The following is a 22,542-nucleotide window of genomic DNA, read 5'->3' as shown; positions in this document are numbered from 1 at the left end:
TAGTGTATGTCTTGGTATCAAATATTTAATTTCAAGCTAATAAGCCATGAAACAGAAAATATAAGAATATGTTAAGAAGAGATGATTAGAAGCAGTAATAAGTGTCAGTATAAGAGGTGACAGCACCAAAGATATTTTAACCATGTCCTAGTTGCCAGCAATCACAAAGATTTGCCGATGCCTAACACGGTGACCAGACTAATTAAACACAGCTTGCATCTATTTAATTGTGCGAAAGAATCCCCAAGGTACAAACTCCCAAAAGTTCAAATAAATGCTTGTTATCACTCCTTTCACAACGTTTTAAACACTTGGCAGCCATATTGAATTTTGAGACCAAAGTTATTGAGTATTCTCTTGACTGTAGGTAACTGAATAATTGAGTAATTAGTGAGGTTATGCAAAGTATGAGAGTCACTGGTTTTGATCAATATATATACACAAGTACATGCTGTGTGTGTCTGTTTTGGATAAGGTGGTGTTATGCTGCAGCCTAGAGCCTTTCTTGAAATCACAGCAAAGATTGAAAACTCAAATAACTATTTAAAAAATGGGTTCAACTTTAATAGCATGTCGATTATTAACCAAAGAGATCATATCATAAGCAGGTGTTGCTAATCACATGAATGCTTTCTTTTTATTTGACCTATGTTTTGGTATATTCCATTAAAACTAAAGAAACATATTTCCCAAGGGAGTCCTGGTTATTGAGTACTTATCCTACTAATAAGTAGGAGTTCACCAATAAATTGGCCAGTCGGTACATCTTTCCCAAAGACAGAACCGCCCACCAGGTCTGTTTGGTGTTAACTATTGTTAACTGTTGTTAAAGTTAACAATAGTCACTTTAATGTTGTCAACCTCATGACTTTGTCGATATATTTAGCAACATTTCATTACCAGTCAAAATCGGAATTGGCAGGTCAGGATTTCAAAGATCGACCATAAAACTACAAATCGGTGCACCACTACTAATTAGTGCTCTATTTTAAAATGAGGGTAGCATGAAAGTTCTTGACCTTTGCCAACTATATTATGTGTATCTATCTATACACATAAAGACACAGTATATGCTTTCTTTTAAGTAGCCTACAATATAAAAATAAAAATCGTCATTTGTTCCATTAAGAAAACAGTCTGGTTGATAGATCTGTGTAACCACACAACACATTTTTGTTTTTCCTTAACAAGCATGTAAACATTTGGTGTTGTAAGACTTTTAATTGCTGACACAGCACATGGGGGAGGGTTAAGTCACGTATTTTTCTGTTGTACATATTAGTGAGAAGTGAAAATACTTGTTGAGGGAGTGTCTGGAATCTTCTGACCACTGCCTGAATTAAATGGGGAATTCAGGAATTGGTAGAGAAGGGGATAAGAGTCGTATAAGAGGTTGAAGGGAAAAGAAAAATAGGACAGACGGCCCGAGTATACAGTAACTATTAATGCTCCAAGTTCATCATTGGTTTTGCTCAGCATCTCTTTAAACTACCTTCCTCATCTTTTCACTTATCCTCTGGGTTTCATGTCGCTTTTATGTGTTTGTATCCCTTTCTTTATCCGTTTGCTTGCTCACGAATAAACAGTTTTCCTTTTGATTTTGTTGCGTCTTGCTTTTTAAGAAAGTCTTTTTTTGCTGTTGCCTCAAACAAACCTTTTTGTTGATAGATGCAGTGGGTGGTTTTTGCCGAGCGGGGGCGCAGCGTGTTCTATTTAACGTTAGCTTATTAGCCCTTTTTGAACAGAACCCTGTGCTTTGAACTTCTTCGGAGTGAAAAACCCGGATTAAGCCTGACTTTGGAGCCTGTGAATGGAGCTGCTGAGGTTATGACGGGCTCTATCTCCCCCCCAAGTTTTCACGGCTCCATTTGCTGCACAGCTGGTGCTGCGTTTACTTCCAAAATAACCAAAGTTTACTGTTATTTATTATGAGTCTTAAGCAAACAGGAGATACGCTCCCTGTTCGTTTTTTTATTATTATTATTATTTAGCTCACACACATTTCATGCTCAGTGTCTTAGAAAGACGAAAGTTAAAACTCACCGACCGTCCAGCGGTGGTGGCTCTCTCTCCTCTGCCCAAACGATGTTATTTTCCGGAGCGGTTCATTCCTCTCCCACGACCAAGCACCGCTAGAAACGCAGTCCACGCGCTTTGATTTAGACGGCAGATAAAATGACAGGGATTTAATTTTTTTTTTCTCCTGTTGGGTTGTTTCATTGATTTGGGGGGGGTCCCTAGGAAGAAACCACTCCTTGCTGCTTTGTCCAGCGGTGATGTCATGCGGAGGCTCCGCCGTACCGACCCTCCTTCACTCTTTAACCGTTTAGTGAAAGCAGCCTGGAAGACGATAGGTCCAAAAGAAACAAGACATGCAAGCGTTCAGTACTGATAGTTCTTTTTTTTTTTTTTTAGTCATCATCTAAAATGATCTTTGTAATATTCCTTTTTGTAGCATTACTTTATGACCTTGCCTTCAGTAATACTATTTTAAATAATACAATTTCGATATAATACAATTACAATTCAGTTCTGTGTGACTGGAAATAAAGCAGTACTTGTTCTTTTAAAGTACTCTGAAACCAAATTAGATTCATAACAACACGTAAATAGAATCATTTAAATCTAGATAGATAGATAGATAGATAGATAGATAGATAGATAGATAGATAGATAGATAGATAGATAGATAGATAGATAGATAGATAGATAGATAGATAGATAGATAGATAGATAGATAGATAGATAGATAGATAGATAGATAGATTTGCGTTTACAACTACGTAAATAGAATTTTCTTTGTTCACGTGGCCGATGTGAACGTAGCACAGGTCACGTGGTTGAAACCCGGAAGTCGGTGTCTGTACACAAGAAAACTGGTGAGTGTGCATTTGTTTCACTGTAACATTTAAAAGCCGCTGTGCGGGACCTGTGTTTATCTGTTATAAACAGGGGCTGGAGCGAAAAAACAAATCATATATTACGAAACCTTCACTTGTACTTCTTAAAATTGTTTCTTTATGTAGCATCAGCTAACAGCGGCTCAGCTGCTTTGCTAGCACGACTTTCGATTTATAAATTAACAATTTGGTCAAAAGCAATGCGAAAAGGCAACGTTTTACTTTGCACTGACAGCCGTTCAGCTTGTCAGTTAAATGTAAGGTTATCTGATGTGTCTTCAGAGCTGGTCATCTGCTAATCTGCGTTGTGGTTGCATTTTGGGTGCGCAAGTCAAAAAGATGACCTCTTCAGATTGGCACCTGTCGTTAAAGCTGGTGGATCAGCCCAAATCCACCTTCCACTTCCCGGAGATGATGCCCGGGGACGTCCCACCAGGAGGATACAGAGTGGCCACGTTAAAGCAGCTCGTAGCAGCCCAGCTTCCAGACTCGATCCCAGATCCTGAGCTAATAGGTCTGTATGAACAAATAAACTGTGAATGTCTTCGTTTTCTGGGCTTCACTGACACTACAACACTATCGCGCGTGTAAATCCCATCTAAAGTGTCCCGTCTGTCCAGAGCTGGTTCATTGCGGGAGGAAACTGAAGGATGATCTTACACTGGATGCCTGTGGAGTTCTGCCAGGTTCCACCTTACACATTCTCAAGAAGACGTGGCCGGAGCCAGAGGGCAACCCAGGTCCGTGGATGCTGCATCGATAATGAACAATGGCAAATCCCTATTGGAAATTACACAGAAGATCTGATTGTGAATGCATATGCGTGTGTGATCACTTCTCCAGAGCCTGTTAACAGAGCAACAGCAGCCAGAGAGTTTAGAGTGTTTCACGCTGCGCTTCACTCGCTCAACTCTGCCTACAGAGACTCGGTGAGTAGATTTCCACAAATACTGCTTCAGCTACATGTTTTTGGTTCCCGATATTTCATTTTGGTTTTTCTACTGAGGTTTCATGTAATGGAGCAACAAAAAGGAGCCCATAATTGCAAAATGAAAGAAAAACAAACACAATGCTTTATATTTTTTTAATATTCCACAAATAAAACAAAAAGCAATTGTGGTTTAACTTTGCCGTTAGCGCCATTTCCTCCAGTACCCTTCAATTAAGCGTCTTACTTGTTTGTAATTTGATCTAAATATGAAATAAAGCTATTTGGTGAAGAAGAATGGGCACAAACTCCCATCCTTTTTGCTAATCTATCACAAAACATCCTAGCTGATATTGATGTCTGTTTCTTTCCTTCTGCTCCAAGGTTTATAAAATGCTGACAAACAAAGAGTCTCTGGATCAGATCATCGTAGCCACTCCCGGGCTCAGGTCGGACCCTGTTGCTCTAGGTAAGACTCAGCAGAACTCCACAAGACGTGTATAGCTCTGCATCATATTGCAACTTGTAACATGTCCCCTTTAAACATTCAGGAGTGCTTCAAGACAAAGATCTCTTTGTACAGTTCACGGACCCCAACATGCTGGACGTGTGAGTGTGACTCTTAGCTTTATTTATCTTTTCCAGGATCCCACAACTTTGTGACAAATGATATGACACTCGCAGTGCTTTTTCTGCTGCAGATTAATCAGTTCACATCCGGCCCTGGTCAACGCCATCATCCTGGTCCTGCATTCGGTGGCCGGCAGTATGCCGGCCCAGTCCATTGCCGGCTCCTCCCGAAATGTTTCTGCCGGTTCTTACAGTGATATGCCAGGTGAGCCATGAGATTAATATGTGTAAAAAAAAAAATTATATATATATATATATATATATATATATATATATATATATATATATATATATATATATATATATATATATATATATATATATGACTACAGTAACCTTTTCACTGTGTATGTTGAAATGGTCTAGAATTAGCAAGGCTGCAGCTAACGATTATTTTAGTGAGCAGTTAGTCTGACGACTAATCGATGATTTGAATTTAAAAATTGGTGCATTCTGCTGTTTTTTTTTTTTTTCATTTAACCACTTCAGTATCTTCAGAAAATATTAAAACTACATTGAAAGATTCAAATAAACAAAAATATTCAATCCATTTTTTAATTTATAAAACAAACATTTTATTGCCCAAAATCCAATAACGCAGTACATTTAAGTCATTTTTTAGCAAAGGATTATTAAACAAGGTGTTCGCAAATCCTTAAAAAGTCTTAAATCGATGTGACTTATAATAAGTCCTTGAAATGTCTCAAAATCTAAGTTGATATTAAATACATTAAACAAGGGTCTTAAATTTTATAATGCCAGGACAATTTAATTTTGTATATGTTGTTTGTTTTCTTCATGGGACTTTTCGAGGCGGTTGAAGGTACCTTCAATTGTATGCCAATTGTATTTCCCAGTTTTCCCAGTTTCCCAGTTTTTGTTATGCTTGATTAGAGTCCAGCAGGATCCCACAACCTTTCTTTATGTCTAGTTTTTTAAGTCTTGAATTTCATTCAAGGTGGCTTTGAAAAGGTCTTAAATTGGACCCTCTTAAACCCGCAGATAACCTGCTAAATTAGTCAACGATTATTTGAGTAATTGACTCGTCATGAATAATCCGATTAATCGTTTCATCCCTACAAATGAGTCGGATCTCTTTTCTGGCAGGCGGCTTCATGTTTGAAGGCATGTCAGATGATGAGGAGGAATTCCACTCGGTAAGTCTTTTCTCACACCTCATATAAAGACAGGATATTGTAATGAATACGGATGTGGGCTGATTATTCGAGTGTGTTTCGACAGGGGAGTCCAGCAGGTCCCTCCAGCCGAGCCGGGCTCCCGGCAGGAATGCGCCCCGTCTCTCTGGGCCACAGCGGAGCGACGGGGCCTCGGCCGATAACGCAAAGCGAACTCGCAACGGCTCTGGCCCTGGCCAGCACACCCGACAGCAGCGCCGTTACCCCGACAACGACGAGTCAGGTTAGACAGCGACAACTGACCTGGATTTGCTGCCTCTTATTTATCAAGGGGAGAAGACTCGTTTCTACAGAATCCTGGCAGCTTTGCGACTCTTTTCTATCTTTCTCTTTGATTAAGATGGACCCCTCCAGTGGCGCAGCCCCAATGCCAGCTGGCACACCAGTCAGTAATGATCTCTTCAGCCAGGCTCTGCAGCAAGCTCTGCAGGCAACCAACATGTCTGCTCTACAGGTGAGCTAACCCACAGTGCGCTCATTTCTTCTAGGGGATAATGAGAAACAAAATGTTAACCAGGTGGCATTTGGATAAAAGGTTAGTCTTTCTGAACACGTTTTTTTTTTTTTTTCTTCTATTTTTTTCTTCCTTTTGCTTTGCCAGGGCCGTTGGCAGTCCCAGCTGCAGCAGCTCAGGGACATGGGGATCCAGGATGAGGAGCTGATGCTGAGAGCGCTGCAGGCCACAGATGGCGACATCCAGGCTGCCCTGGAGCTCATATTTGCTGGAGGCCCCGGACTCTAAGCCCTTACCTCCCACCAGGACCCCCCTACGGACAGAACCCACAGTGGAGGAGAGAGCAGGAAAACATCTGGCTCCCTGACTGCCAGCAAACGAGGACATTTACGACTTGCACTGTGTGGTCGTCGTTGCTGTTGCACCGTTTGGTTTTAATCAGCAGTTCAAATTACGCTCCACAGATTGTACAAACTGATGACCATGTTGATTTGATTGATCATTTCTACAAATGTGAATGCGCTATAATAAAACTGTTTAAAACTATCTATGCCTTATCTTATTTAAAGGATTTTATGTACATTGATTTTTTTTAAGCTTTGCATCATGTTTTTATGTTATTCTGTCATTAAGAACATACTTCAAGTGTGTGATTTGATTCTTTCTTGCATGTTTGAAGAATCTATGAATCTCCCATATGAACTTTCACAAAGCCCCAACTATTTCCACAAAGCTCCTTCTTTGTGCTGCAGCCTCCAAATCAAGCTTCAGTCCCACACAGCTGCCCTCCCCCCAAAACCCGCTCCTCTCAGCTCCTCCAGACTTGGAGCTACAGTAATTACCAAACACCTGGTGGAACTGCACATCTGATGAACTGCACATCTGCTCCTTTATCCAACACTCCTAAGAATGGTTATAAACAGTATAATAGATGAGTGTTAGCCATGATGTCAGAGAGGGTAGGAGCTTCTTAAACAGACACTGAAATTAAATTACTTCTGTTTTAATACGTACATCATTTTTACAACTGAAGGTAATATAGTTGCTTGAATGTGCTTTAAAATTGCGCTGTGTGCCTACAAAATGCATAATACAGCCAAGCACCCCTTTAAGTATCCTTGAGACTTTGTTTTCGTGTGGCCTTAAAGTCTTGAAAAGCAAATAACAGGCACCATTAGGCATTTCTTCACAAAAGTTTTTTACATTATTCAACATATAGCAAAAAAAAAAAACATGCCCTGTTCATGTTAAGTCCAAAATGATACTCCTGGCATATTGAGATTAATTTTCATTCAACCAAGTATTGTTTTTCTGGGCCAAAACACAGAGACTTTTTTTTTTTAATATACAAAACAGTGATGTGTCAAGATGTTACTTGCTTCGATAATAAGCCTATGTTTTCTTAAATGAAAAATGTTTAGTGCAGCAGCACCAAACATTTATTTTCATTTTATTATATCATTTTATGATCACATCCAGCAGTTTCTCACTCGAGCTTTGATTACTGTATTGACAATTTTAAAATAAATAAATTTAAAAAAGTAAAAAAATAAAATAAGTAAATAAATACCAGAAGCTTGTATATAACGTTCAATGTGCCATCTAGTTTTAAAAATATATAAAAGTCTGCTTAATTAGTTCATGTATCATCTGTGACGAGATCTTATTACATCTTACATCTTGCAATAATTTCGGACTTCTCTTTAGATTAAAAGAGAAAATGGCAGCGAAGCCTGAATATTTGTGTATCAGGTCATTTATTGTAAATTCTCTTGTGATTCAATAGAAGTAAAAAAAGAATCAGCAGGTTGTTTGTCTAACATTGCTTTTATAATAAGCTGAATGTGCATTTTGCTGTGGTTTAAAAGGTTTTTGTGAACGTTCTCCACCACATTGAGCTCAACAGGAACTTGAGTCCTTTGAGTGGATTCGCTCATGTTGTCCTCCAATATATCCACTAGATGGCAGTATAGTACTTTACTCATCCGAGTCTTTGACTCGGAAATTAGGAGCAACAACATCAGATGTGATATTACAAGAAACATTTGCTAATTCACTGACTCTAATAAGTCATGTTGGGAAATAATACATAATTTAGCCTTTTGGAGAGCAAAACATCTGTCCATCCATCCGCCCAGCCCTCTTCTTCCACTTATCCAGGATTGGGTTGCAGGGGTCGCAGCTCAAGAAGGGAGGCCCAGACATGCCTCTCCCCAGCCACATGTTCCAGATACTCTGGGGGGGAATCCCAAGGCGTTCCTACACCAGCCGAGAAACATCGTCCCTCCAGCGTGTCCTGACTGACCACCCCCTAAAGCTCCAGGACCATCCATGAAACAGGACTCTGACCGAACCAGACCCTGGTCCTGGAGCTCCAGAGAACCAGGGGCACTCATGGAGGTTCTCTAGCCTGGATTCAGGCACCACAGGGCCACACTGAGCTTGGCTGACCACGCCCTTGGAGCTCCAGGTCCATGTAGAAAAGCTGGCGCGCCATGGGGAGACATCCAGGAGGATTTAATATGGGAAATACAGGTGGACTTAACATGGGGACTTTCAGGGGTACTTAATATGGGAAATATGGGAGCATCCACCTGATGCCCCCAAATGGAAAGCACTTTAAACGAGGATGGTTTGCTCACACTTTTGAGCAAACCATTTCAGAACTGTCAGCAAAACAGTTCTGAGAAAAATATACTGGATCAAAATTTCCTTTGAGTGTAAAAAAAATTAAAATAAAAGATTTTTCTCCTTTCCTGCAGAAAGCCATGAATTTTAGTAGGAATTTATCAAAAGTGTTTATCGAATGCAATTTGATATAATGCCATGATAACGCTGAAAAGTTTATTTATTTATTTAACTATTTATTTATTTGTTGTTTTTGAGTGGACATTGCAACCATTGGAGCTCTGCATCACTACCGGTGCAATGATACAGAGCCGGAGGTTGATCGGTCCTCCTGCCGACAGGTGGCGCTGCTGAGCCGCGACATCCCTGCTGCAAAACGCCGGTGTCAGAAGGCGGAAACAGCAAACTGAAAGTGTTGGATCTCCAAGCCTAAGCAAAAGTACGCCGACTTTAAGAATTTAACTCAAGGTAATAATAAGTCGGTGCCTGCCTTTGCGTCTCAGTATGTTAGTTTTGACAACCGCCAGCATAGCTTTTCTGTAAATGACGCTCATCCGGTAGACGTTTACGCATTTAAAGCAGCCAGTTAGCTGGCTAAGACATTAGCATGCTGCGATAATGCAGATTCATTCTGTCGCACTCGTTAGCTACCCGCTAGCTGCCAGTGGATGTTATAAGACGGTTCGGTTTTAAGCGTAATTATGGTACTCAAGAGTCACACGTGAGCCTTTTTTGTTCCAAAATATTACATGTTTTTTCTTACTGCATGCGCAATATCTGCAATATTAGATTAACGTTTAGCGGTCGCCATCATTGTTTGTCCCTGATCTCTGCTGCTTAAAACCTGTCTCTGTTTTTCCAGGATATTTCCAGTGACCTGGGAAAATGGTTTGTGGCTAAGTTGCTTTTTACATTCAAAATGTCATGTATATGTAAAGCATACCTAATGAGTCTGTACTTATTTAATTAATGGCTGTTGTGGTTTAGTCACGCAGATATGACTCTCGGACGACCATCTTCTCACCTGAAGGCAAGTCGTGTTCCTTTTCTGTAAAGGGTTTGGAAGAGATTTATTGCGATTTATGATAATTATCGTGTTGGTTGATGAGTTTTAGACCTAGTGGTGAGGGGTTTTGTAGTATTTGATCTATTGATCACCAATCAGGAAAAAATTGACGACCCCAATCTCCTACCCATTGATTGATCTATTGATCAATCCACTCCTTATTGTTGGTGTATTCTGCTACTAAAGAAATTGTGCAAAGAAATTAATGTTGACATTTCTGAACACTATTTTGAACATTAGGAAGACAATATTCAGCACAGCAACAATTAAAGCTTTAGTTATTTCTGTGTTAAAAGTTTTGATATGACTAGGACATTTTAGTTCTTGGGGTCTTCCTTAACCTGTCCTGTGTTAGCCAAATGACCTAGAAACTCTGCTTTGGAGTAGCGTTTATCTCAGTGTTTTAATATAATTTACCCCATAAATTGCAGGGCGTCTGTACCAGGTGGAGTACGCCATGGAAGCGATCGGTCACGCCGGAACGTGCCTCGGGATTCTCGCAAACGACGGAGTGCTGTTAGCAGCTGAGAGACGCAACATTCACAAACTCCTTGATGAGGTTTTCTTCTCCGAGAAGATCTACAAGCTCAACGAGTAAGGAAAACACACCGACTCCCATTCTTACAAAAAAAAAAACCCAAAAACTGTTGATTTCATTTTTTTTATGGTTTTGTTGGAGGAAAGCTAATTATGTGTTTATTCTTTCAGGGATATGGCTTGCAGTGTTGCTGGGATCACATCAGATGCCAACGTACTCACAAATGAGCTGCGACTTATTGCACAGAGGTCAGCGTCGACCATAAAAAAATGTTGCAAAGCTGCCAGTGATTGATTCAAAAAGCTAAATCCTGAACAAGCTGCTTCTTAACCGTACCTAACCTGTTTGAATTCTCTCCAGATATTTATTGCAGTACCAGGAGCCGATTCCTTGCGAACAGCTGGTCACAGCTCTGTGTGACATAAAGCAAGCCTACACACAGTTTGGAGGTGAGATATTCAGGTCACTGAAGGAGACGTGGATCTGACCCAGCATAAAGTTGACTTTAGTGAAGTACTGGATCACCGGCGCTTGGTGTCTCGACAGGTAAGAGACCATTTGGCGTCTCTTTGCTGTACATGGGCTGGGACAAACACTACGGCTTCCAGTTATATCAGAGCGACCCCAGCGGTAACTACGGAGGCTGGAAGGCGACCTGTATCGGCAACAACAGTGCTGTAAGTTAAGCCTGTCGCAATATATCGATTACTCTCATGATAAATTTAAATAACCTCAATAATTTTCACTTGCCTGGTTTATTGATTGATTTTTTTTTCTCTCTCTTTATACCAAAAATTGGATGATGAAAGTCTCCGGTCTGGTTCATTGGTCTCAACTAACCCCTTTTTTGATGAACAATTTTGTTTTCAGAGACTTCATAATTCCTTTTATCTGTCGTTTTGTTGATTTATTTTGGATATTTAACATTTCTTCCAGTTCCAGTGTTAAAGCATCATTAGAATTGAAAGTTTATTTATCTTTGAGAGGGCGTACTTGGATTATTTTTCCGCTACAATTATGTTACTTGAAAATGGATGCAAAACCACAATGCTACTATTTATCGCAATAACTTCTAGAACAATTTATTTTCCAGTAAAATTTAGCATGACAAGTCCACTGTAAGTTTGAAATTTCTGCTGAACGTTGATGAGAGGCAGCACAACTTCAGTTATAACCATAAATGTTTGTGCACTCGATGCAAACTGTGTTTTAATTTCTGGTGATTAAATTCCTACGGATTTCCCTTATAAAGTGAAGGTTTCAGCTTGGGATGCAAGTCATCGATTAATGACTTAATCTTACTTAGATTTTTATCAATCGACTAACTATTAATTGATAGGGAACCGTTTTCTTAAAACAAACAAAACGTGTTTTCTCTTTTATCAAGAGGGCTGACATCTTTCCTTAACATTAAGGACTCGATGTTTTATATTCTGCTGACTCTGCTCTGTAATGCAGCAGCTCAGCTGAATAAGCTCTGTTGAAACTTAAGGAGCTTATGGATTGTATATATTTATAAAAACAGAATCACATAAAGTGCGTTTTCCATCCCACACCAGACTCCATTTGGATTGTTTTTGTTTTCTAGGGTCATTAATTCTATATCAACCGGTTCTGCTTAAGGTGGTGCCATCTGCTGCCATCTGCTGGATGGTGGCGAAACTACTACCAGAAAGTTTAAGTGAATGCTATGAGTTAATCAAAGTCTGAACTGATTATAATCCGTCAAACCAATATTAAGTCAATAAGTGGAACATTGTCCAAGCTATTTGATGTGTATTGATGATTTCGATGGTGGCACTCATCAAAATGTTTCAGAATTATAGTCTGTGTGGCGTTTTTGTGACTATGCATTTTTTGTGTGTTTTTATGATGTGAAGCATTTGGAGCTGCCTTATTGCTGAAATGTGCTCCACAAATGAACTTGGTTGATTTGCACCCCTAAAAAAGCACAACTTCAAATAATCCAAGGGATTATTTTTTCCTTGGATGCTATTTAATTGTGTTTGTCTTGGTTTCAGGCTGCTGTTTCTATGCTGAAGCAGGACTACAAAGAGGGAGAGATGACTCTGTCCTCTGCCCTGGCTTTGGCTGTCAAAGTCCTCAACAAAACAATGGACGTCAGCAAGCTCTCAGCAGAGAAAGGTGAGATCCAGAGAAACTAACTCACTACCGATAACAGATTGATTTAAAATTGGAACGAAATTCGATAAACTTTGGAATTCACGAATAGAAAACCGAAATGATGCGGGCAAGCCTCTGAACACCGTGACGCAGCTCTTTGTCGACTCTTGCAGTTGAGATCGCCACCCTGACGCGAGAAGATGGCAAAACAAGAATCAAGGTGCTGAAACAGAAGGAAGTGGAAGAACTCATCAAAAAGCACGAGGCAGAAGAGGCCAAAGCCGAAAAGGACAAAAAGGAGAAGGAGCAGAAAGAGAAAGATAAATAAGAAGAAAGCAAAGAATGTTCCTCCATTGTCTCATCAAATCCTGTATTGTTTCTGTCTTTTACAATAAATGCTTGGAAATTAATAGATGTGTTTATATTTGAGCTATTGGCTGAAACCCAGAAATTTGACGGTTGAAGTGTTGGAAAAACTATGACGTATACACCACACACATCACACTTACTGGCCATTGACTGCATTCAAAAGTTTTTTTTTTTCCCATTTCAGTTTATGATATTGAGAGAATAAAATGAAAATTTGTCTGGAGGTTTTCGACATGCTTACCAGGGATGCTATTAAGGGCGAGAGATGCTGCATTCCGTTGTCACTTAACAAATCGATGAACACGTTCCTCAAGAAAGAGAAACAGCATCACACGCCAACAACTTCACGAGTTTTTAATTGAATATGCAGGTGAATATGTTCAAAAGCTGAGAAAGACAGAAACGATAACAAAAAAGGAAAGACAGAGGCTTTTTCTAAAAGATCTTAAAATCTCTCGTCTTCTAATTTTCTTGGTTTTTGGCCAGACCATCGTACGTCACACCCTAGAGAGCTTTTCTTTCTTGTCGTTCACTACTACTACCACTTGGTGGCGATAGTGTTTGCGTTATACAGCATTTGTAATTTCACTGTCTGGGAAAAAGTGGTTCTGATATTTTTCTGGATAACAGCAGATCAGAAATGACAGCCGGTCTTATACATCACCTCATTTTGAGCGACAGGGAGACCCTGAGAGAGAGAAAAAGACCCACATGTGCTCACAAACCAGGGCCAGCTGCTGGTAAACCAGAGGTCGGGTCACTGTTGAATTTTAAGACGTGTCCTGAACTAAAATGTAACTTTGTGAGTCCAGAGCAGGTGGTAAATGTGACAGAAACCGTCTGTTGTATTGCTGAGCGGCGTAAACACACAGTTACTCTGTAGGTGGCCCCGGCTGGACCGAAACCAGCTGCTGGGAGCGTTGAGTGTTGTCACTCCTTTGGTGAAAGCGTAATATTTGTATTATTTCTTATTCCTCAAGCCACCTGAGCAAATTCTAGGGAGTCCTGTGGAGGATTAAAAAAAAAAGGCTTACTGTATCAGCTATCCGTGTGGCAGTAAACTGAAGGATTTGTTTCACCACTGTTCAGCAACACAGAGGCACAATTCCAACTTATAATAATTTTTTTAAACAGTTTTTTTTCCTGAATTCTGCATTAAGTGAAATGAGTTTTGCATAGGAGCATAAATAATAATCCTGACAGAAACTCACGGGGTACGCATTAATATGGCAACATATTATTTAAAGCAAAAGAATTTACAATCGACACAGTTTGCCAGAACGAGAAGAATGACTCCTGTTTTACTGGAAGTCGACTTTTTGAGAAGGGAAGGAGAAACAAGGGAGGTCAACTGCTTTGACCAATAGGACGAAGGCATGAAGAAATAGGCAGGCTCTGGACAGCAGCGATAGCGTAGTGAGAGGAGAAATCAGGGAGGCTCAAGACATTCAGGAATAGGAAGAAGCTTCAGGAGGAAACTGAAACATCAACTTCATGGAGAATGAACCCCCACCTTCTTCAAATACGGGCCTCAAACGTTTGTGCTAAATTTGTGCTGCTTTGTGCAGCAACAGATTTCATTTGTGCCGCTATCATTCCGAAGGTTTTGAGAAACGTCACTAGAGGTCATAAAAGGTCAACCGGACCTTCACCTCAGAAAAAATCAGGCAAAATTTGTGTCAATCAACTCAACTACGTTTGTGCTGGTTTGTGCAGCAAAAAGATACCTCGAGTCGACTATGAATCATGGCCATTTGATCTTCTTTAGTATGATAGATAAGAGATTGCCTTAAAGGAATTTCTAGAAAGTGAAGAGGAGCGAATCAAACTTCATGAGTCTCCGCTCTGCTGTCTCCATATTTCTTTGCACCCCAGGTACATATATGTGAGAGGAATTTCAAATAATTTGAGCCCCTTCCTACAGGAGTATGTCACACACAAAAAATAGTACACATGTCAACCGTCCATTTCAGCGGAACATGGCGGGATGTGATGTGACAGACCGACACAAAGTGGCACCTAATCGTCAAGCGGGAGGACAATGACGTCATTTTCAAATCTCATCTCAAAAGATTTTTTTTTTCCTTTGAGGTTCATTAAGTAGGAAAACAAACAGTTGAGTTGCAATAAGGTAATAGTTTTATAGATATTTTTTAAAAACATATGTTAGTCATATTTCTGGGCAGCTTTCAGCAGCGAGACGCTCGAGCCACATTTCCGATGAAGGCGCTTGAAATGTAAAAGTTTCTTCGACTGATGTCAGCCTCTCATTGTGAGCGTCTCTTTGGACTTGGAGGGCAAATTGTCAGAGCCGACTCGTTTAAAGGGCGCACTAAGTGAGGTCAGGGTGTTCACATGAGCTCTGGCGGCGTTCAGTGGGAGGATTCTGGCATCTGAATGACCGAAGCTGCTCGCAGGCCTCCTCCCCTCCCCGAGATCCTGAAACACTCCCAAACTCTTGTTTAAAAAAAAACAAAACAATTATTATACATTTATACAAATATTTCACCCTTTTTGGAAGGAGCCCTTCAGAAACCTCTCACAAATCTTCCCGAAACAAGCGCGGGCATTTTTGGGGATGAGTTCGTCTCGCCGCGATGAAGCGGATAGGAAGAGCAGGGGAGGAGTGGGGGGGCAATCTGTTGCAGTGTAAACACAGCGCCAGAAAAGGCACTGGAATGTCTCTGCAGTGGGAGCCGGAGAACGAGGTCAGCCGAAGGCCAAGGCAGGTGGTATACATCAGAATCAAGGCTGACATCTCAGCATTAACTTATCCAAACAAGAGGCAGCCGGTATGTTATCCTGCGAGCGCTGGAGGAGGAGGAAGATGAGAGGAGGAGGGAAAGTGGACTGAATATAAAGAAGTAGAGGAGTTTCAAAGAGGGGAAACTGACAGGAACAAGGGAGAACATCACTTCAGGTCAGTGAAGTTTCACCACCCAGCCCCTCCATCCATCCATCCATCCATCCATCCATCCATCCATCCATCCATCCATCCAGCCAGCCAGCCAGCCAGCCATCCATCCATCCATCCATCCATCCATCCATCCATCCAGCCAGCCAGCCAGCCAGCCAGCCATCCATCCATCCAGCCAGCCATCCATCCATCCATCCATCCATCCATCCATCCATCCATCCATCCATCCATCCATCCATCCATCCATCCATCCATCCATCCAGCCAGCCAGCCAGCCAGCCATCCATCCATCCATCCATCCATCCATCCATCCATCCATCCAGCCAGCCAGCCAGCCAGCCATCCATCCAGCCAGCCATCCATCCATCCATCCATCCCATCCATCCATCCATCCATCCATCCATCCTTCCATCCATCCATCCATCCATCCATCCATCCATCCATCCATCCATCCATCCATCCATCCATCCATCCATCCAGCCAGCCAGCCAGCCAGCCATCCATCCATCCATCCATCCATCCATCCATCCATCCATCCATCCATCCATCCATCCATCCATCCATCCATCCATCCATCCATCCATCCATCCATCCATCCATCCATCCATCCATCCATCCAGCCAGCCAGCCAGCCAGCCATCCATCCATCCATCCATCCATCCAGTCCCCCACTGGGGAAACACCAGCGTGTGGAGGAGCTGAAACACAACATGGAGACTTCTTAAAGGCCTCGATCTTCTTATCCTCAAACTTTCAGCTGCAAAATCTCTGGAAGTCAGTCAGCGATTTTGTGCGCTGCATTATCACATCATCAGCTAATGCCACTGCTGGCTATTTGGATTAATCTATACCTGCGATAAAGCTCCTGCTGCATGTCGAGCTCCACAGAACCGCAGAGACACACTTGTTCCTTCAACCTCAACATAGTTTTTTTTAATACTTTTCTTTATGTTTCAGATCAGAAAATTATGGTATTGGCTGAATATTTAAAATAATAATTTAAAAAAACCATAAAAAATAATGACAATTTTAAAAACTTGTTAAAGCTGTGACTGGAATATTACTTTCACTTTTAATACTTCAGTATGTTTAAAAGACAGTGCTTTTTTTGTTTTTACTGAAGTAAAAATGTTAATGTGGTACTTTTACTTTTACTCGAGTGCATTTGTTTGTCTTGCATATTTGTACTTTCACTTAAGTACATTTTTAGAGTACTTTCTCCCCCCCTGAAACTGACCAGACACATCGACAGTAAATAATATCTCGGGGACTTGCATCCAAAATGTGGAAATGTTCAACGCAGGAAATTATTGCAAGAATGTCGTGTAGTTAAAGTTTGCCGTTAGTAATTGCTTCAAGTGAACCCCTGTTAAATTTTACATGTGCATGGTAAAGTTGCTGTCAGTAAATTGGTTTTTATGGAGTTAAGAATAAAATAATGTATTTTATGTTATTTGCTTGTGCTGGTGGGGTTTGCATTTGAATAAAAATAAATTAATTAATAAAAAAAAAAGAAAAAAAAAGCAGTGGCCGGTGAAACGTCTGAATGGCCTGTAAATTTTTAATTTCCACCCCTAAGTGTAACGCCATCAGCTTTGAAAAAAAAAAAAAAAAATATATATATATATATATATATATATATATATATATATATATATATATATATATATATATATATATATATATATATATATATAAAAAAAATATATATATATATATATATATATATATATATATATATATATATATATATATATATATATATATATATATATATATATATATATATTTTTTTTTTTTTTTTTTTTTTTTTTTTTTTTTTTTGGGTGGGTGGGTGCCGGCACCATGACCTGAAAATGACAACCTTATTTAAATGTGACTGAAGAACAAACCTCCTTAAAGTTGTCTGGAATCTATATATATATATATATATATATATATATATATATATATATATATATATATATATATATATATATATAAAGTGTTTTCTTCTTTGTGAGATTAGTCGGAGTGTTTCTGCATAGCAGTGTTGAAGTCTCGCCACGTTCTTCTTCTTCTATTCAGATTCAGCTGGTTCTACCGTGGTAACTGTTAAACATGAATGTTTTTTCTTCTGAACCAGTCCGGTTAAAGCTTTGGTTGTAATGTTTCGGGTCAGGAGGAAGGAGAATATCCACATCTTTCCACTTCTGAAGGGTTTTGGTCGTCCATCGTGTTTCAGATTCCTCCATCTTGCCAGCCTCCTGGTCTCTGTTGAAGTGAAGCATCCCCCCGCAGCATGATGCTGCCGCCACCATTTTCCACAGAGAATCATGCCAATGTAGCAAAGTCCAACAGAGAGTTACGGAAAACACATTCACAAGGCTGGAACTCGTTTTACTGGTCGGAGAGAGGGAAAAAATGTACAAAAGCATGACAAAACAAAAGATTGCAGAGTGCCACTCAAGATAGGATTTAAGAGTTAATTATTTAATATCAGTCCAGCTTATTATTCGTTATGACAACAGCCTCACGTCGGCCGACGGGTGGAAGTGAACCGGGACATCCTCATTCTCGAACATGACGCGTTTCCGAGTCGGGTTAGATAAGATTCACGCGTCCAGTTGGAGAATCGTCACTGGCTCCCAGGCATCCCTCCCTGCATTACACAACCTTTTGTTTATTTTCTTCTGTTCTAATTACGACTGGCTGCCGGAATGCTGCAGTCTGGGGATAAAGTTTCTTTTAAAAGTAGCTTGGCGCAGAGTTCGAATACAGTTTTAGTGCCTGAACTGTTTTGAATTCAGTGCAGATAAACTCTGAGCAGAGACGAGAGCAGGAACTGAATTTCTACAGGAAGGTGAAAATCAGCTTTTAAAGTGTCACTGTAGGATGTCAGCCTGATTTAGCCAAGCAACGTATTGAGGTTTCCTGGATTGTTATTACCTGGAATTACGTATTTATAAAGTGGGGCCTATAATTTTTCAGACTTCAAGTCCACACCGGGTTAAGAAACCCCCACAAAATAATGAGAAATTTTAAAGTCTCCAAAGGAACTCCTGTTTAGCTTTTTACATTTACTCTCACAATCCACTCCTATTTTCAGCCAAGGCCACTCACTGACTGGAGTACAAAATCCCAACCTCAGTGGGAATCGCACATTAAGCAAACTTCTCATCCATGACACTCATTTTGCGAGCAGCCTGAAATCCCGGACATTGCAGACTCTGTTCTCCTCATCAGATCAAGACAGTTCTCCATAAATGGAGCCGAGTCGCAGTAAACAGTAATTACAAGCCGTGCTGCTGATGTGACCTATTATGGAGACGGGAAAATTAAGCTATTGTAGCCGACGGAGCGCGACTGTGGGGTTTGGTGGAGATGAGAGTGGCACTGGCGGTCTTAATGTCGGACAAAGTCTCGAAATGACCCAGTAGTTGCTTAGAGATTTAAATTTCCATTTGGTTCAGTTCACCACTTCACACCACATGTAATTTGACGACAAACTGGTTCGGTGCACACGCAAAAAACATAGTCGGGGGCAAGTTTTGTCTTTTTAATGTACACATTCAGATAGAAATCTGTAATCCTAGTTTATACTGCAATGCAATCAAATTCACTGTGAAAGTGATCTTTCTGTGGAAGCCAATCACTTGACTTTTTGCAAGAACGAGGTGACAGTGGAAAGGAATAACTCCTTTTTTAACATATGACAGATTTTAATGGGTCTTTGCTTTCTGAGGGCACACCTTATGTTCTCAGTGGCAGCGCGTGCTTTACAACTTCTTTTCACAACGTGTGTCTCCACATCGTTGTACTTCTTGTACAAAATTGAAATGATGACTTGTGGAAACGGTACTTGAATAAAAATGCTTTAAATCAGAGTTGGAGCAGTCGTCGTCTCATGTGTTTCAAAACACAACTTGCTCTTTATTCTGTTTGTGATAAAGACAAAAAAAAATAAAAACAAACTAAAATATGATTTCATTTGACATGCAAAGTCACTGTAAAACAAGTCAAATGTGGACATAGCAAAGATATGGAATAAAGTAGGAAAGTGGATTGTTCGACACTGAACACTAAAGAGTTAGTCTTATTTTGAGGAAAATAAGAAAACATATCAAGCCAAAAAGTAAAATAAAATCCTGAAACATGAGGGGAGTCTGCATCTTAAAGATGCAAACTCTCAAACCCGTCAAACGAAAAAGTGGAAAGATGTCGTCTTCAGAATACCAGTTTATTAGCAAATAGCTTTTCAGAGAAACAATGAAGTCACATTCTTGTGCCATGTTTGGTTTTTTTCCACAAATGGAGCAAAGGAAAGTCAACTAAATGACGTCTATGAGCCAAGGGACTGGTAACAAAGTTCCGACACGTGATTCTTCCACCTTCTCAGTCCGGTGCACGTTGAGTTTGAGCGTCTTTTCATGACTGAATGATTCATATCCATGGGTTAGAGGAAGGAGGTTCTGTCAAACACTGGCAAAATGTATCTGAAGAGCAAAGGAAATCTTCTAAACACTCCCCAAAGCCCAGAGAATATAAATAATAAAAAAATCCAGTAAACTCCTGTTTTTCTTTCAGATATTTTGTGCAGGTGTTCTCTCTAGTAACCTTGACCTACCCGGCTGCAGATGTCCGAATCCGCCACATGAGCCACCTACAATAGGCCCTTTTGTTTCCCAGGAACAGTACTCTGACTTATTAAAAATATTACACTTCCCACCTTCCCCACATCTGTTGAGATTAAGTGTGTTTAAATATTTGTGCAATGTAAAGAATATGGATCAACTGGACTTTGATAGACGTTCTACGTCAGCAGCTGAAACTAAAGAGCGACAACAGATCCATATATCTGTATTTTCTTTTGATTAAAAGAAATCCAATAGATGACTCAGTGGAGGCAATGGGGTTTGTTTTGTTTTGGTTTGGTTTTTTTCCTCATTGGTAGTTGAGCTTTAAATATTTCAAATATGTCTCCGTTCCTCACTCCGAGTTTCGGGAAGAGGCTGCATGTGGAGAGTCGTGCATTTCAGTGACGTCACCGGCTTTCTCCAAAGTTGTGCGCTGAAAGTTGGAAAAAGTTTTGGCCTACATCCATTGTCTCGAGTGGAGCGTCTTCCATTGGCCCCTTTAGATAAAACTCCCCCAGAAACTCAGTCTGTTGCATTTTTGATAAGAGATGAGCTCTGAAAACAGCGGGCGGCGTCTAAATTATGCAGCCCCTCACGTCCTCTTAGGGGCAAAAGCAGAGTCGGGTCGAGTTGTCAAATGGAACGAGCCATGACAGGCTTGCGGGCTGGGGGTGGTGACCATGCATTATGAATGGTGCTAAGTACGCCTCAGCTGGAGGGGCTGGGCGGAGGCGATGGAGGTTGATGGGATGGCGCCAACCTATTGGTCGGTCGTGGTTAATGCACTCGGTTTGTGCCCTGAAAAACATGCTTTCTGATTCAGCTCTGCCATTATAAAACCCCCATCTTGCTACACAAGACTGATTATGTCCTTAAAATGCCCAACTGAGGTGCAGAATTTCCACTCTCTCCAAATAAAACGCGTACCGCCTCTTTGGAGCGGGAATAGAGCAGGAGACGACTGTAAAATACGAACCCCAAAAATCTGGAACTCGGGACTTTTTAAAAGAATTGACGTCTCTTGGTAACTTTCTTTCACCATTGCGTTCTTCACCAACTTTGCTGTTGTATCAGTCTTCCAGGCCTCTGAGGTCTTCCGGTTCTGGTCTCCTCTGCATCCCCCAGAACCAGAACCAGAATCAAACATGCAAGAAATAACATTCGGCTTCTACAAACCACAAATCTGGAACAAACGTCCAGAAAACTGCGAAACTAAAACTGCGAGGTTCCACTTGTTTAGAGTTGCCTTTGATTAGTAGTAAATGGGACATTGATCAACATATTTAATGTATTAATGATTTTGATTAGGATGTTTGACAAAACGTCATGTATATTGCTTGTTTCAATATTGGTGACGTTATGATGCTTTTAAGATGCAAAGCGCTCTGAAATACCCGGCTGCTGAAATGTGCTGTGCAAGTAAACCTGACTTGACTTCAAGAATCTAGTGGTGTTCAAAAGCTTCAAGGCTTCAGCAGCCTTAAGTATTGTTCAGGGAGACGTTTTTAAAACGCTGTGATGTGACATGTTCTCGTTCGCCAGCACCAGAATCACCATATGCAGCATGCTTCAGAGCTCTTTTGTTTGAAACTGGTCTTAGTTTCATTCGTCACTGTTACTTCTGGAGATCACCGCGATGTGTTTGAGAAACAGAGGATCCCCCTTTTGTGACTTGAACTGAGCCAAATAAGGCATGTGTCGTTTAGATGCTGCGTTCGTCTGTGACTTCCTGGATGAGTCGTTGACGTGTTCTTGACGTAATTCTGGTTGGCCAGCCCGCCACTCTGAAGAAGGTTCGCAAGCCGCGCGGTTCAAAGCGTGGGGGGCGAGAAGGTGGCGACTTGTAGACCGAAAAATACGGTAGGTGAGAGGCGCTGACTGTAAGCGAGTTGAAGCAGAGTGAGAATCAAAGTTCTTTCCCAAAACACAGAAACAATGAGAACTACGCTATATATTCATCCATAGCTTAATCCGTATGAACAGGTCAGGATCACCGTTCTCCGCTAAACAGCAAACAGGAACTGAAGCAAGAGCTTGAATTAAATTCTGGTCAAAGTATTTTGGTAGGTTTAAGACCTGTTAACTAAAAACAAACTTATCCTGGAACACAAGTGTTACGACAGACCTTTACAAACATATTCTTAAGTAAAATGTAAAAAAAAAAAAAGGGAAGAAA

The 22,542-nt window shown here is 40.6% G+C and overlaps 3 protein-coding genes across 7 annotated transcripts in view; 2 read left to right on the top strand and 1 right to left on the bottom strand.

Annotated features, from left to right (window-relative positions):
• The window catches only part of cd276 (CD276 molecule), an 85,283-nt gene extending 83,024 nt beyond the window's left edge, over positions 1 to 2,259 (bottom strand). The window contains exon 1 of one of the 2 annotated variants that reach the window (XM_055044904.1): positions 2,044 to 2,259. The gene's annotated coding sequence lies outside the window, so the exon portion shown is untranslated. The remainder of the gene's footprint in view (positions 1 to 2,043) is intronic. The other variant, XM_055044905.1, reaches the window with a different exon arrangement.
• Positions 2,260 to 2,836: 577 nt separating this feature from the next.
• Positions 2,837 to 6,654, top strand: LOC129369537 (ubiquitin-like protein 7). Of its 3 annotated transcripts, none has more exons than XM_055045024.1 (11): positions 2,837 to 2,879; positions 3,232 to 3,414; positions 3,521 to 3,640; positions 3,744 to 3,829; positions 4,213 to 4,297; positions 4,380 to 4,437; positions 4,530 to 4,663; positions 5,566 to 5,615; positions 5,701 to 5,877; positions 5,995 to 6,108; positions 6,256 to 6,654. In XM_055045024.1, the coding sequence occupies exons 2-11, from the start codon at positions 3,240 to 3,242 to the stop codon at positions 6,394 to 6,396; spliced, it is 1,140 nt and encodes a 379-aa protein (XP_054900999.1). In that variant the 5' UTR covers positions 2,837 to 2,879; positions 3,232 to 3,239; the 3' UTR covers positions 6,397 to 6,654. The 3 variants fall into 3 exon arrangements, with proteins under 3 accessions (XP_054900999.1, XP_054901000.1, XP_054900997.1); XM_055045025.1 differs by having other exon boundaries at positions 2,846 to 2,879; positions 3,183 to 3,414; XM_055045022.1 differs by lacking the exon at positions 2,837 to 2,879 and having other exon boundaries at positions 2,897 to 3,414.
• A 2,446-nt stretch (positions 6,655 to 9,100) lies between these two features.
• On the top strand, positions 9,101 to 12,874 carry psma4 (proteasome 20S subunit alpha 4). Of its 2 annotated transcripts, none has more exons than XM_055045256.1 (9): positions 9,101 to 9,204; positions 9,599 to 9,624; positions 9,724 to 9,766; positions 10,234 to 10,396; positions 10,511 to 10,588; positions 10,701 to 10,789; positions 10,887 to 11,017; positions 12,362 to 12,485; positions 12,638 to 12,874. In XM_055045256.1, the coding sequence occupies exons 2-9, from the start codon at positions 9,622 to 9,624 to the stop codon at positions 12,790 to 12,792; spliced, it is 786 nt and encodes a 261-aa protein (XP_054901231.1). In that variant the 5' UTR covers positions 9,101 to 9,204; positions 9,599 to 9,621; the 3' UTR covers positions 12,793 to 12,874. The 2 variants fall into 2 exon arrangements, with proteins under 2 accessions (XP_054901231.1, XP_054901232.1); XM_055045257.1 differs by having other exon boundaries at positions 9,114 to 9,175.
• The last annotated feature ends 9,668 nt before the right edge of the window (positions 12,875 to 22,542 follow it).

This window comes from Poeciliopsis prolifica, unplaced genomic scaffold, assembly GCF_027474105.1.
Source record: "Poeciliopsis prolifica strain line A6 unplaced genomic scaffold, Auburn_PproV2 SCAFFOLD021, whole genome shotgun sequence".
Lineage (NCBI taxonomy): Eukaryota > Metazoa > Chordata > Actinopteri > Cyprinodontiformes > Poeciliidae > Poeciliopsis > Poeciliopsis prolifica.
This window is presented reverse-complemented; position numbering and strand designations above follow the sequence as displayed.